The sequence below is a fragment of the Nerophis lumbriciformis genome, linkage group LG04 (assembly GCF_033978685.3).
Source record: "Nerophis lumbriciformis linkage group LG04, RoL_Nlum_v2.1, whole genome shotgun sequence".
NCBI lineage: Eukaryota > Metazoa > Chordata > Actinopteri > Syngnathiformes > Syngnathidae > Nerophis > Nerophis lumbriciformis.
Window position 1 is genome coordinate 21,279,578 of NC_084551.2, and position 13,790 is coordinate 21,293,367.

General features: G+C 39.3%; 1 protein-coding gene across 2 annotated transcripts in view; it reads left to right on the forward strand.

Moving 5' to 3' along the window:
• The first annotated feature begins 406 nt into the window (after positions 1-406).
• The window catches only part of rspo3 (R-spondin 3), a 45,498-nt gene continuing 32,114 nt past the window's right edge, over positions 407-13,790 (forward strand). For both annotated transcript variants that reach the window (XM_061950485.1, XM_061950475.1), the window contains exons 1-4: positions 407-1,123; positions 10,999-11,193; positions 12,327-12,470; positions 12,635-12,781. In XM_061950485.1, the coding sequence (XP_061806469.1) occupies positions 1,027-1,123; positions 10,999-11,193; positions 12,327-12,470; positions 12,635-12,781 (583 nt within the window). In that variant the 5' untranslated portion in view covers positions 407-1,026. The remainder of the gene's footprint in view (positions 1,124-10,998; positions 11,194-12,326; positions 12,471-12,634; positions 12,782-13,790) is intronic.

Genomic DNA, 13,790 nt, shown 5'->3' on the forward strand with positions numbered 1-13,790 from the left:
GCCCTGATGTGGGATCTGAGCCGAGGATGTCGTTGTGGCTTGTGCAGCCCTTTGAGACACTCGTGATTTAGGGCTATACACATACACTTTGATTGATTGAGTGATTGATTGCTATCCGATTGTATCGGAGGGAAATAAGTTTGTCTTTGTTTTTTTCTTTTACTTTCACTTTCCAATGATTCCATCACTTGAGTGGCAGGCGCAGTGGGAGGCAGGAGTCTCAGAGAAACTGCAGGAACATCTCTAACTAAAGCCTGGTTTTAAATGTTCTTAGAGCTCGCTCGCTCTCTCTCTCTCTCTCTCTCTCTCTCTCTCTCTCTCTCTCTCTCTCTCTGACACGGGGGGCTTGCCCTCTAAATAAACTTTCGAGTGAGAGAAAGAGAAAGAGAGAGAGAGAACAGGGGGAGTGAATGACTCCTGCACGCAAAGCAGAAAAGCGCTGAAAGTGCGGAGATGTTCTTTTTAGATTCCACTTGTCTGCCACCAAGAGGAAGAGCGAGTTGGAGCCCATTTAGTGACTGAGCAACTGTTTCACTTACTGCCGAGTCCTGGTGTGTCTTTAAACTTTTGATGAAGAAGAGCCCATCAGTGCGTCACCAGGACGCACGGTGCGTCACCATCGGGATACAGCAGCGCTTGGAGTTCCCCACATGGATGTAATATCTTAAAACTTTGTGTGTTTTTTTTTGTTTTGTTTTTTAATCCCTGCAAAGTTATTTCGACCAAATGATATTGGTGATTTCTGTTTGGGGGAAAATGTTCTCGGATGCCTGACTCTTCGTCTTCCTGGCACTTATGAGGATCCTGTGCAGGATGTTAGAGTTCAAGCGGCCCAGGCATCGTTGGGCCACTGTGCACCTTCAACAGCACTTATTACCACATTGTTGGGAGGCCATTCCTGTCTGACGGGGGACATCCACCATCCACTATACCTGCCACTGTCACACACAAAAAAAGTGTTTTGGGAAAAAAAGTGTTTTTGGTGAACATTGACATTGGCTTGACAGGTCTCACCTTTGGGCTACTATGCAATTACAACTGATCTCCTTTGTTTTGATCATCTTGCACTGCATGGATTACACTGGATGTCAGCACAGCAGCTCCAGGCACCGGCAACTTAAACGTAAGTCCAAGCACACGTATAGAATATGTCATATAAAATTATTTTGTTTATATTTTTTTCCTACAGTAAAATACTGGACTAATAAACTAAAAAACTCATTTGTCCCACACACCATCAGACTGTACAACTCCTCTCTGGCGTAGAATGATGACAGGGGATGCAAAACAATAATTATTAATTACTTATACCATTATTTACTTTTACTTTTTAAATTCGATGTCATTTCTGTACACTGCTGCTGGAATTTTAATTTTCCTGAGGGAACTCTCCTGAAGGAATCAAAGTACTGTCTATCTATCTATCTATCTATCTACTGTAATCATAGTCCTCTGTAATAACCGTGAACTCAAACTGTTTTTTTTTCCTTAAAGGGTTCGGTAGGTCAGTGGTTCTCAAACTTATTTCAACAGGTACCACCTCAAAAAAAAAACACTTGGCACTCCAAGTACCACGTAATGACCAACATTCAAATACAGCAGCGTAGTAGGCCTAAATATTCATAAAAAATAAGGCAGAGGTTTTATTTAACATGTATATTTAATATTGTTTTGCCACTGTAATGTTACACAGTTTGAACAGTAACACTGTTTGAATATTTAATTGATTCGTTGGCGTACCACTAGATGGAGCCTGCGTACCACTAGTGTTACACGTACCACAGTTTGAGAATCCCTGCTATAGACTATATGTACAGTAAGTGGCGGTATGCTGTTTAACCCAGAGTAATTAACGATACAATTACAATTTTAAAGTGACATCATTTTGTTGCAACTTTATTGGAATTAACCGTAAAATCACAGCTCTGCAGTGCTGTGAAGATATTTCACATTATATTACTGCAAATGTTACTGTAAAAGTAATGCAAATATTATCCAGAATTTACAATAAATTTTACACTGTAACCATTATTTCATCATTATATTTATTGGACTATTTCAGGGAATTTACTCTAAAAAGTAAGGGACTGACCTAACAACATTTCTGCACAAAACAAATAACACCAATGGCAAAAATATAATGAAATATTGTACAAATACTAACAAACTAGTTATTGTTATTATTATTATGGTCTGGCTGCATTTATCTAAACCACCCCATTAGGCAAAAAGAACAAAAGCAAAATATTTAGGGGTATGTCATCCATAATAAATATTATTAATTTCGTCAAGATTTAGTCAGTAAGTGCATGATGCTTATAGTGGTGTTCAGTTCCCTGGTTCCAGTCGCTCCCTAGTGGCCACAATGGGGTGGACCACACTCCAGTCCAGTCCAGTGTCCTGAGACATGCCCTGACTAATACCCTCTGTTCAAATAAAGACTGTACTTTATATTCAAAATGTTGGGAGATAGTGATAAGGTCTGTGTGTTTATTTTATGGATTAACTTCAGTATTTGCATCTCTCATTTCATGTTGGTAAGAAACATTGATATATGTGTAATATATATTTCAGTAAAATGAAAAGAGTGCCAATAGGGGCTCCACTAAAAGAAAAGAGCAAGTGGTGGAATGTCATATTCCAGGGGTCCAACAATGTGTCTCGTCTCTATATGCCGTAAAACAACAATCAATAGAATATTTTTCCAATTCTTCCTACACCCACTTTATCACTGAGGGTCTCCAGATGTGTTATGTGACTACGGCTGTTAGAGACAAGCTGATAACTAGAATATTCCATATGCCAGTGTGGCAAAAAACTGTCTGATCTACAGTACAATAATAGACTTTTCGGAGTGATGTTTTTATCCCTGCCACCTGTGGCGGAATTTTTTCCCCACGTTTTCTTTGCGTCTCATTATCTAGCCCTGATCTGCTAGGTCAGGGGTCGGCAACCCGCGGTTCTAGAGCCGCATGCGGCTCTTTAGCGCCGCCCTAGTGGCTCTCTGGAGCTTTTTCAGAAATGTATGAAAAATGGAAAAAGATGAGTAGAAAAAAATCTATTTTTTGTTTTAATATGGTTTCTGTAGGAGGACAAACATGACACAAACCTCCCTAATTGTTATAAAGCACACTGTTTATATTAAACATGCTTCACTGATTCGAGTATTTGGCGAGCGCCGTTTTGTCCTACTAATTTTGGCTGTCCTTGAACTCACCGTAGTTTGTTTACATGTATAACTTTCTCCGACTTTCTAGGACGTGTTTTATGCCACTTCTTTTTCTGTCTCATTTTGTCCACCAAACTTTTAAGGTTGTGCATGAAAGGTGAGTTTTGTTGATGTTATTGACTTGTTGGAGTGCTAATCAGATATTTGGTCACTGCATGACTGCAAGCTAATCGATGCTAACATGCTATTTAGGCTAGCTATATGTACATATTGCATCATAATGCCTCATTTTTAGGTATATGTGAGGTCATTTAGTTTCCTTTAAGTCCTCTTAATTCAATGTATATCTCATGACACACTATCTGTATGTAATATGGCTTTTAATTTTTTGCGGCTCCAGACAGATTTTTTTTTTGTATTTTTGGTCCAATATGGCTCTTTCAACATTTTGGGTTGCCGACCCCTGTGCTAGGCCTACAAAGACCACCAAAGAGGAAATTTGGGAGGAAAAATGCCTTCGGGCTTAACTGTGTACTGTATTAAATTGAGTTTTGAGGGGAATCCGGGGGTTGCATTTGCTTTTGGCTGCTTTTTTCATTGTAATTTAGCTGAGCTATTGAGAGCTGAGCCTGGCTTTTTGATAGAACAAACCCGAAGCCTGCATGGAAATTGGTTCTGACATCAGCAACAACTAAGAAATTTGGTAAATACTTTGTTTTAAAAATATTGTGTGTTACTAATCATAGAAAGTATAGCGTTTGATCATTAACTCTGAATGGGAGCCACATGCTTTGCTGCAGATCCATAGGAATTGTCAGTGCCAATCAGGAAGAAGCTCTCAGTGCTGTCATTAATACTTTTTCCAATCAGATTAATTACACGTTTGAATTTGAATTAATCGTGATTAACCACAGGTTATTCCTCGCTTCTACGATTTAAATCAACTTCATAAAAGACCCCGATATTTTGACACAAATGTAATTTAGATTGGTATAAGCGGTAGAAAATGGATGGATGGATGGAAGGTTGTGAGTTCAAACCCCGGCCGAGTCATACCAAAGACTATAAAAATGGGACCCAGCAGCACTCAGCATCAAGGGTTAGAATTGGGGGTTAAATCACCAAAATGATTCCCGAGCGCGGCCATCGCTGCTGCTCACTGTTCCCCTCACCTCCCAGGTGGTGGAACAAGGGGATGGGTCAAATGCAGAGGGTAATTTCACCACACCTAGTGTGTGTGTGACTATCAGTGGTACTTTAACTTTAACTTTAGTGCCAGAATGTCATCCAGGAACATTTTCTGTAACGTTTTACTTGAATGCATGTCAATTATTTGCTTAAAACTAAAGTCTAAAAATAAAACTCAATTCCCGCCACAGTGTATTTTGAGGTGAAATATCATCCACGGTTAAGATAAAGATGAGCACTCAAAAATTGTGTGATTAATCTGCCTATATAATTAATGTGATCATTATTTGTGATTAAGCACATGAGTTAACTCTTTTTATTTATTTTTTGACAGCCTTAAATTAAATACAATGAAACGTTTGAATCCGGGTCTCCTAAAAAGGCACCTATAAAAACATAAACAACATCAACAGGCAGCCTCCTATTGTTTGTTTCGATACATGCGTGTAAACCATGAACTTTGTTCAAATCAAAAATCTTCAATTCCATCAAACTTACTGTAAAAAGGAACTTTGCGACCCATTTTCTGATCGTTACTATTACAAGCGCATAAAGAAATATTTGCAACAATGAGCCTTTTTTTTTCCCCCAATTTTTTTCCCAATGAGATCATCCTGTCCTCTAGGTGTCACTGTGGGCTTTGGAGTTCAGGTGCTTATAACCTGTCTATATGTTTGTGTACTGTTAGTCAATTAGCTGGTGGGGATGTTCTGATCAGGGTTTATACTGTCGATCATCCATGAATGAGATCGGATACTATTGACTGTAAATTTTGTTTTTTTGCTATGAAAGTCCTCCTGTATCCAGGGAATTATTTCCTCAATTTGTAATTAACAAAAACAACGGGAAATTATTTTTGAGAAAAAAATAAAAATATCAACCTAATCACTCTAGTATCGATCATATACTAAAATTTCTCTTGGTATCGACAGCACATGCTGTTTACTGGCTGTGACAATGCTGACACACAAACTGTTGTTGTTGTTGTTGTTGTATTATCCTCTCTCTAACTAGTAATAATCTACTTGTAAATTTCCTATTAATATCTGCTGTAACGCGGTTCCATTTACACTTACTAGAGTTTACTAATCACTTATTTATTGGGGTTGTTTAAAAATGCAGTTTGTGTCTTAGTAGAGGTGATCATTATCAACTCAGGGGAGCGGCTCCACACTGTGTATAGAGAAACATAACAAAGTGTCAGTGACAGTGCTGTCCAACCCCGAAATAGATGTATTTTTTTGAGAGGCTATAGTGATAGCCAACAAGCTAAAAACCTAAGCCGTCAGCTTGTTGTCCAGTGGAACTCTTGAAGGCATGAGGGAGAGAGGTGCATGCACGTACTATCGCACAACCACACATGGCATCCGTTACACTAGCATCATTAGCTTTAGTTTAGGCTTAGCGGCTACAGGATACAAAACGACTTCCAGATGATTTTGATGGCACAGTGACTAATAAGGACAGAATTTGCCCTTCACTGTTCTTAGTTGAACAGTCTGTACATGGACATGAGCTGTTAATTTGTACGTTCAGTTTTCGTTCGTGATCCATTCCGAAAAGTCAGATGTCGACCAAATCGTACAAACGTCAAAGCAGCAAAATCATGAAAATCACCCATCCCACAAACACAAAACACTTTTTTTAAAAAACATGTCAAATGAAATGGATAAATAAACATTTAACTCCACTTTTATCTTTTATTGAAGACTCTTGTTCAGCGGGTGCATGTTTTGCCATGTTCTGCAAAGAACGTGTCGTCTATCCACAGCTGCTTCGAAGATACTTATCCTCACTACCATGGCAGAAAATAAACCGTTTCTTCCAAGTAGATTATCACTGGAGGACTAGAGGATAAGGAATGGCCAAGCATGCTACACACACAAACCGAGCAGGATCACATAAGAAGCTAACTGCTAAAGCTTCAATGTGAAGTAGGGGTGATCGATCCAGACGTTGATATATTATCGATATATAAAATCAGTATTTAAATGATACTAAAGTGATTAGATTGATATTTTTCTTCTTATAATTACACGTTGTTTTTGTTTTTGTTTACAAACTCAGTACGTTTGTGGACACAGGAAGGCTTTGAAGGCAAAACCCAAATAAATGTGGCAGGCCACTTTGAATGACATAGTGGACCACAAAGAGACCACATTAAATTATGTGGCAGGCCGCTTTGAATGATGTGGCGGGCAAAATTAAAAGGTGTGGTAGACCAGATTAATGTGGCAGACCGCTTTAAATCACTTGAAAGACTGCATTGAATGACATAGTGGGCCACATTAAATTACCACATTGAATGATATGGCGGGCCACTTGAATGACTTGGAAGACCACATTGAATGATGTGGCAAGCCATATTAAATAATGAGGTGAGCCGCATGAATGATGTGGCAGACCACAGTGAATGCCGCATTGAATGATGTGGCAGGCCCCAATGAATAACTTGGTAGGCCACTTTAAATAATGTGGTGGGCCTGATCTGGCCCATGGGCCTTGAGTTTGACAGATGTGTCCTATGATATTTGCAATTCTGGGCAGGAGTAACTGGACACATGGTTGACTATGTGGAAAAGAGTTACTCTCCGGTTTTAAAGCTATTATAAAGCTTGTCAAAATGTTTAAAAAAAAACATCTACAGTATATTTTATTTATTGGCAACACACGTTATGAGAGGAAGGCACATCGGACAGAACAGGAATGATTTTAATTATCACCGCCAAGATCGGATGCTCCTCTGAGTGAAAGATGTGTCAAATAGATTTGCAAAGCCAATTTTCCCCCAAACTGAAAGCCTGGAGCAGAATTATTAAATAACTGTAGGGATGGAATAATTAATCATAAATCTTATCAATTTTCCTTGTGGTGATTCCCCAGCTTGTTTCGGAATAAATCCCTATGGGAGAGTAAATTACATCGAGCACACACCGTCGACGTTTTCACTATGGCCCACTGGCGATGACATACTGCGCAGGAACCACCCTTTTCTGGGAACTTTAAGTTTTGCGAGCCAATTACATTATTACCATCACATTATAATTAGATGAGCATAACATCAATTTATACAGTATGCCCACTGCCCACTGAACTATGTGGACATGATAAAAATGTCTAATCACCACACACAATTCAAAATGACACCCATCTTAAATCCACTACAAAGCAATGGTGTGTAATTGCAAAACACTCTCCATCCACACTTTCCCATGTTTGGCCATTTTATATGTGTTGTTTCTGACTGATTGCAAAACTTTAAAGGAGGTCGTCAGTGAAGTAAACAAGGTAGGAGTCGCACTTTCACATACTCTTAATATTCAATGTTTTTTTTCATTTATATATATATATATATATATATATATATATATATATATATATATATATATATATATATATATATATATATATAAAATATAGGCAGCACGGTGGAAGAGGGGTTAGTGCATCTGCCTCACAATACAAAGGTCCTGAGTAGTCTTGGGTTCAATCCCGGGCTCGGGATCTTTCTGTGTGGAGTTTGCATGTTCTCCCGTGACTGCGTGGGTTCCCTACGGGTACTCCGGCTTCCTCCCACCTCCAAAGACATGCACCTGGGGATAGGTTGATTGGCAACACTAAATTGGCCCTAGTGTGTGAATGTGAGTGTGAATGTTGTCTGTCTATCTGTGTTGGCCCTGCGATGAGGTGGCGACTTGTCCAGGATGTACCCCGCCTTCCGCCCGATTGTAGCTGAGATAGGTTCCAGCGCCCCCGCGACCCCAAAGGGAATAAGCGGTAGAAAATGGATGGATGGATATATATAATATATAGTAGTGTCATCACGGCCTGACGTGGGGCTGTAAATAATTAAAATGATGTGCTGTTTAGTCTGCTAGCTGCAGTTAACAGACTAAACAGACTAAATATTGTAAATCTTACATATTTTATTAATGTACAAATGATCGTTGTTACGTTAACAAAAAATAACAAGTTAACTAATGTAATAAATCACTCAAATAATCATGTACCGTATTTTTCGGAGTATAAGTCGCACCGGAGTATAAATCGCACCTGCCGAAAATGCATAATAAAGAAGGAAAAAAGCATATATAAGTCGCACTGGAGTATAAGTCGCATTTTTTGGGGAAATTTATTTGATAAAACCCAACACCAAGAATATACATTTGAAATGCAATTTAAAATAAATAAAGAATAGTGAACAACAGGCTGAATAAGTGTACGCCATATGACGCATAAAGAGCCAACTGAGAACGTGCCTGGTATGTTAACGTAACATATTATGATAAGAGTCATTCAAATAACTATAACATATAGAACATGCTATACGTTTACCAAACAATCGGTCACTCCTAATCGCTAAATCCCACGAAATCTTATACGTCTAGACTCTTACGTGAATGAGCTAAATAATATTATTTGATATTTTACGGTAATGTGTTAATAATTTCATACATGAGTCGCTCCTAAGTATAAGTCGCACCCCCGGCCAAACTATGAAAAAAACTGCGACTTATAGTCCGAAACATACGGTATTTACGCAGATTAATCATGCAATTTCTTTTTCACCACACATACTGCTTTACCTCAACCGTGGATGGTTAGGTGAACGGCAGAGTGGGTAGTTATATGGTCAGTGATCAGGTGCATATGTCAGTGAAGTGAAGTGAATTATATTTATGTAGCGCTTTTCTCTGGTGACTCAAAGCGCTTTACATAGTGAACCCCAATATCTAAGTTACATTTAAACCAGTGTGGGTGGCACTGGGAGCAGGTGTGTAAAGTGTCTTGCCCAAGGACACAACAGCAGTGACTAGGATGGCGGAAGCGGGGATCGAACCTGCAACCCTCAAGTTGCTGGCACGGCCGCTCTACCAACCGAGCTATACCGCCAGTGCAAAGATAAGGAGATAAGGAAACTCCAACTGGTGTGCTAGCTGGCAAATTTCCCCTTCAAACTACATCCTCAGTCTGCTCTAGATAAAACTGTTACCAAGTTTTGAGCCACTATATAACGTGCATAAACATTTTTTTTTAAATGTCCTTGGAGTAGATTTTGACAATAAATTTGATGGTGGCATTACAAAAAACGTTGTCCTCTACAGTAGACACTTGAATGATTGAACATTATTTGAAATTAATGACCTAACAGTAACTTATATTAGCAGAGTTAATAACTAAACACTTACTACTTACTAAGACTTACCATTGTTGAAGGAGGTTAAGGTGGTACTATGCACTGAAGAGGATGCAAAGTTCATGAGTACGTTGCAAGTATTTCATTAAGTTGCTGGTGTTTTTCCCCTCCGACACAACTACTTTAAGATAAACTTTGCATTGAGCCGAGTTTTCTGTATATTTGGTAGGTGAGCTTGCACCATTTAAACATTTAGCTCTCAAGGCTGACATTTTAACCAGAGACGAGGCAAGCAGGCGCCACGTCATCACCTTTTGTCGCAATCATAAATGTGCTGATAGCAGAATCTTAACAGTGAACCAAACCAACCCAATTAGGAACGGATACTGAAAAAATACTGATTCTCAGCATACATCTTTAAAGACACACAATGTTGGGTGCAAAAGTGATGTTCTTCACCCAAATATGGCACTTTTTCCAATAACGATTGATTGATTGATTGATTGATTGATTGATTGATTGATTGATTGATTGATTGATTGATTGAGACTTTTATTAGTAGATTGCACAGTACAGTACATATTCCGTACAATTGACCACTAAATGGTAACACCCAAATAAGTTTTTCAACATGTTTAATTTGGGGTCCACGTAAATCAGTTCATGGTACAAATATATACTATCAGCATAATACAGTCATCACACAAGTTAATCATCAGAGTATATACATTAAATGATAAATGGGTTGTACTTGTATAGCGCTTTTCTACCTTCAAGGTACTCAAAGCGCTTTGACACTACTTCCACATTTACCCATTCACACACACATTCACACACTGATGGAGGGAGCTGCCATGCAAGGCGCTAACCAGCACCCATCAGGAGCAAGGGTGAAGTGTCTTGCTCAGGACACAACGGACATGACGAGGTTGGTACTAGGTGGGGATTACATTGAATTATTTACATTATTTACAATCCGGGGGGTGGGATGTGGAGGGGGTTGGGGCGGGGGGTTAGGTTTGGTTGATATCAGTACTTCAGTCATCAACAATTGAGACTTTTATTAGTAGATTGCACAGTACAGTACATATTCCGTACAATTGACCACTAAATGGTAACACCCGCATAAGTTTTTCAACTTGTTTAAGTCGGGGTCCACGTTAATCAATTCATGGTATAAATATATACTATCATCATAATACATAATAACGGTTCCTTATTAGGCCTACAGTTGGAACATTTCCACTCACAACAGAACTTCAGGGGTAATTGAGGGCTGAATATGGACTGTATTGTACACCACAAACACTTGAACCAGCCAAGCTGCTCTCATACTCCAATCACATGCGCATCATATTAAATTGCTAATATAAAAAATTAAAAAAAACTCAAAGAGTAACCATGTCATTTTTTGATAAAGCTGCTATTGCTGCTATCACAGGACAATAGTCTTTTAACAACAGTAATGTAAAATTAAATGACGTGATAATATGTTTGTCAACAGAGCTCTCTGGTGTGAGTTCAGGGTGCCAGCAGGTTGGCTGTCTGACCTGCTCTGACTACAATGGCTGTCTTTCCTGCAAGTCACGCTTCTTCATACATTTGATAAGGAATGGGATGAAGCAGATCGGGGTGTGCTTGACTTCCTGTCCCGCTGGCTTTTTCGGCATACGCTCCCCAGAAAGAAACACCTGCACAAGTAAGATATCGTGTGTTTCTTGTTTTAAAAATGAGCATGCATTGGCAAGAGTGAATGGATTGACAACACAAAGCAGGGATATTTGATTAAATTGTTTCAGGGGCCACAATTTCAAAATCTAAGAACTGAACTTTTCCCTTGACAATTAGTCTTATTTAGCATATTCCAGAAAACCATCGTCCTCTACAGTAGACATTTAGTTTTGGTCTATTCTTGTTTATTACATTTACAAGAGCCCACTGCTTTTTTTATGTACCTATATAAATACTACTACTAAAAAAGGAAGTCAAAGATTATCCCTATGACAGCAATCTAGTGTTTTAAGGAGCTTCTGCAAAAAAGTGAGTATCTCACAAGTTTTTTTTTTTTAACTGAACTCACGGGCCACCAGTTGAACAGCCAAAATTATGAAAAAGAGAGGACCTAAAATTTATCCTTGAGGAGCACCTCTAGTATAACTGAAGAAGTTGAACAAATGACTACTGACTGCATCTAAAGTAAACAGGCCACACCCACATCCTGGTTCCATAAATCACATTAGAAAAAGTAATTGTAACTGTCAAAATGGAGAAAACTTAAAGGATGTCTCAATTATGGAAATCACAAGTTATGACCAGTGTTCCAGTTTTCAATGATTGCTAGCAAGGTTAAAATGTCAAACCAAGGATCTGCCAATGTGTTTACAGTGGTCCAAGTTCCTCTGTACAACAGGAGCACTCTAGTGTTTTTAGGAATTTGCGGCAAAAATGTTTCTCGCCCAAATTTCCAACTGAACTCAGGGGGCAGGTATGGTGTCGTTCCTAATCCGGATTTGGACCATGGGCCGCCAGTAGAAGCATAAAACCTGTTCATTTATCTTGACACAGTAAAGCATTTGCATAAGTTCATAACTGCTTGCGACATATGGCTTCGCTAAGAGTCGCATGTTTCCATTTACTAGTGTACACAATAAAATTAACATTTTCTCTTATAAAAATCATGTATCCGAAGGCAATCCGCAGTATTTGCAGTGGCTTATATCCCTGACTACAATACAATGCAACTGTAGCCCCAGTAGTACATGTACACACACACACACACACACACACACTTTAAGTAAACACTTGTGGCTGAGTCTGTGTTTCTGTGTCAAGAGTGCAGGCCTGAGTGCGACTCCTGCTTCAACAAGAACTTCTGCCTGCGCTGTCGGACAGGGTTCTACCTTCATCAGGGAAAGTGCCAGGAAATCTGCCCTGAAGGGCTAGTCCGCAGTGATACACAGAGGGAGTGTGTTCCAAGTGAGTACTTATCATGAGTCAAGAGACTCTAGAAATGTTGCAGGAAAAAAAGTGTCATTAAAAAAGAAGGATTCTTCCGGGCGGGCAGAGATTAGTAGTTGATGCTCACTGAGGAATGGCACAAAGACAAGTCATGGAATACATTAACTGTATTATCTTTGCAGAGTGCCCTGCAGAGTGTGAGCTATGCGTAAACAGCGAGGAGTGTACACGGTGTCGGCAGGGCCTGTACCAGCTCAATGGGAGATGTCACCATGTTTGTCCAGAGGACTATGAACCCAACGATAAACTCATGCAGTGTGTGCCGCAAGGTCAGTCTATGCATGCATGAGAAATTACAAATATCAATTTTAACCAAGACTATTGTCGTGCATTAGAACATTATCCTACCGAATGAGCACTTTATAATGGGCTAGAACAGGAGTCGGCAACCCAAAATGTTGAAAGAGCCATATTGGACCCAAAAATACAAAAACAAATCTGTCTGGAGCCGCAACAAATTAAAAGCCATATTACATACAGATAGTGTGTCATGAGATATACATTGAAGAGGACTTAAAGGAAACTAAATGACCTCAAATATAGCTACAGATGAGGCATAATGATGCAATATGTACATATAGCTAGCCTAAATAGTATGTTAGCATCGATTAGCTTGCAGTCATGCAGTGACCAAATATGTCCCATTAGCACTCCACACAAGTCAATAACATCAACAAAACTCACCTTTGTGCATTCATGCACAACGTTAAAAGTGTGGTGGACAAAATGAGACAGAAAAAGAAGTGGCATAAAACACGTCCTAGAAAGTCGGAGAAAGTTATACATGTAAACAAGCTACGGTGAGTTCAAGGACCGCCAAAATTAGTAGGACAAAATGGCGCTCGCCAAATACTCGAATCAGTGAAGCATGTTTAATATAAACAGTGTGGTTTATAACAATTAGGGAGGTTTGTGTCATGTTTGTCCTCCTACAGAAACCACATTAAAACAAACAAAAAAATGTTTTCCCCTCATCTTTTTCCATTTTTCATACATTTTTGAAAAAGTTCCAGAGAGCCACTAGGGCGGCGCTAAAGAGCCGCACACGGCTCTAGAGCCGCGGGTTGCCGACCCCTGGGCTAGAACCTGACTCCACAAAAACGGCAGACATGCCACAATGCATGCTACCTACTCAGCCTGCCATGGTTATTAGAGCTCTGAATCTTGGGACACTATGTGATTTCGATTCGAAACGTTTTATAATCCTGAAATTAACAGTAAACACCTAAATATAGTCCATAACACTACTTTGATGCAGCTGTTGCCCTCAGTCTCCTC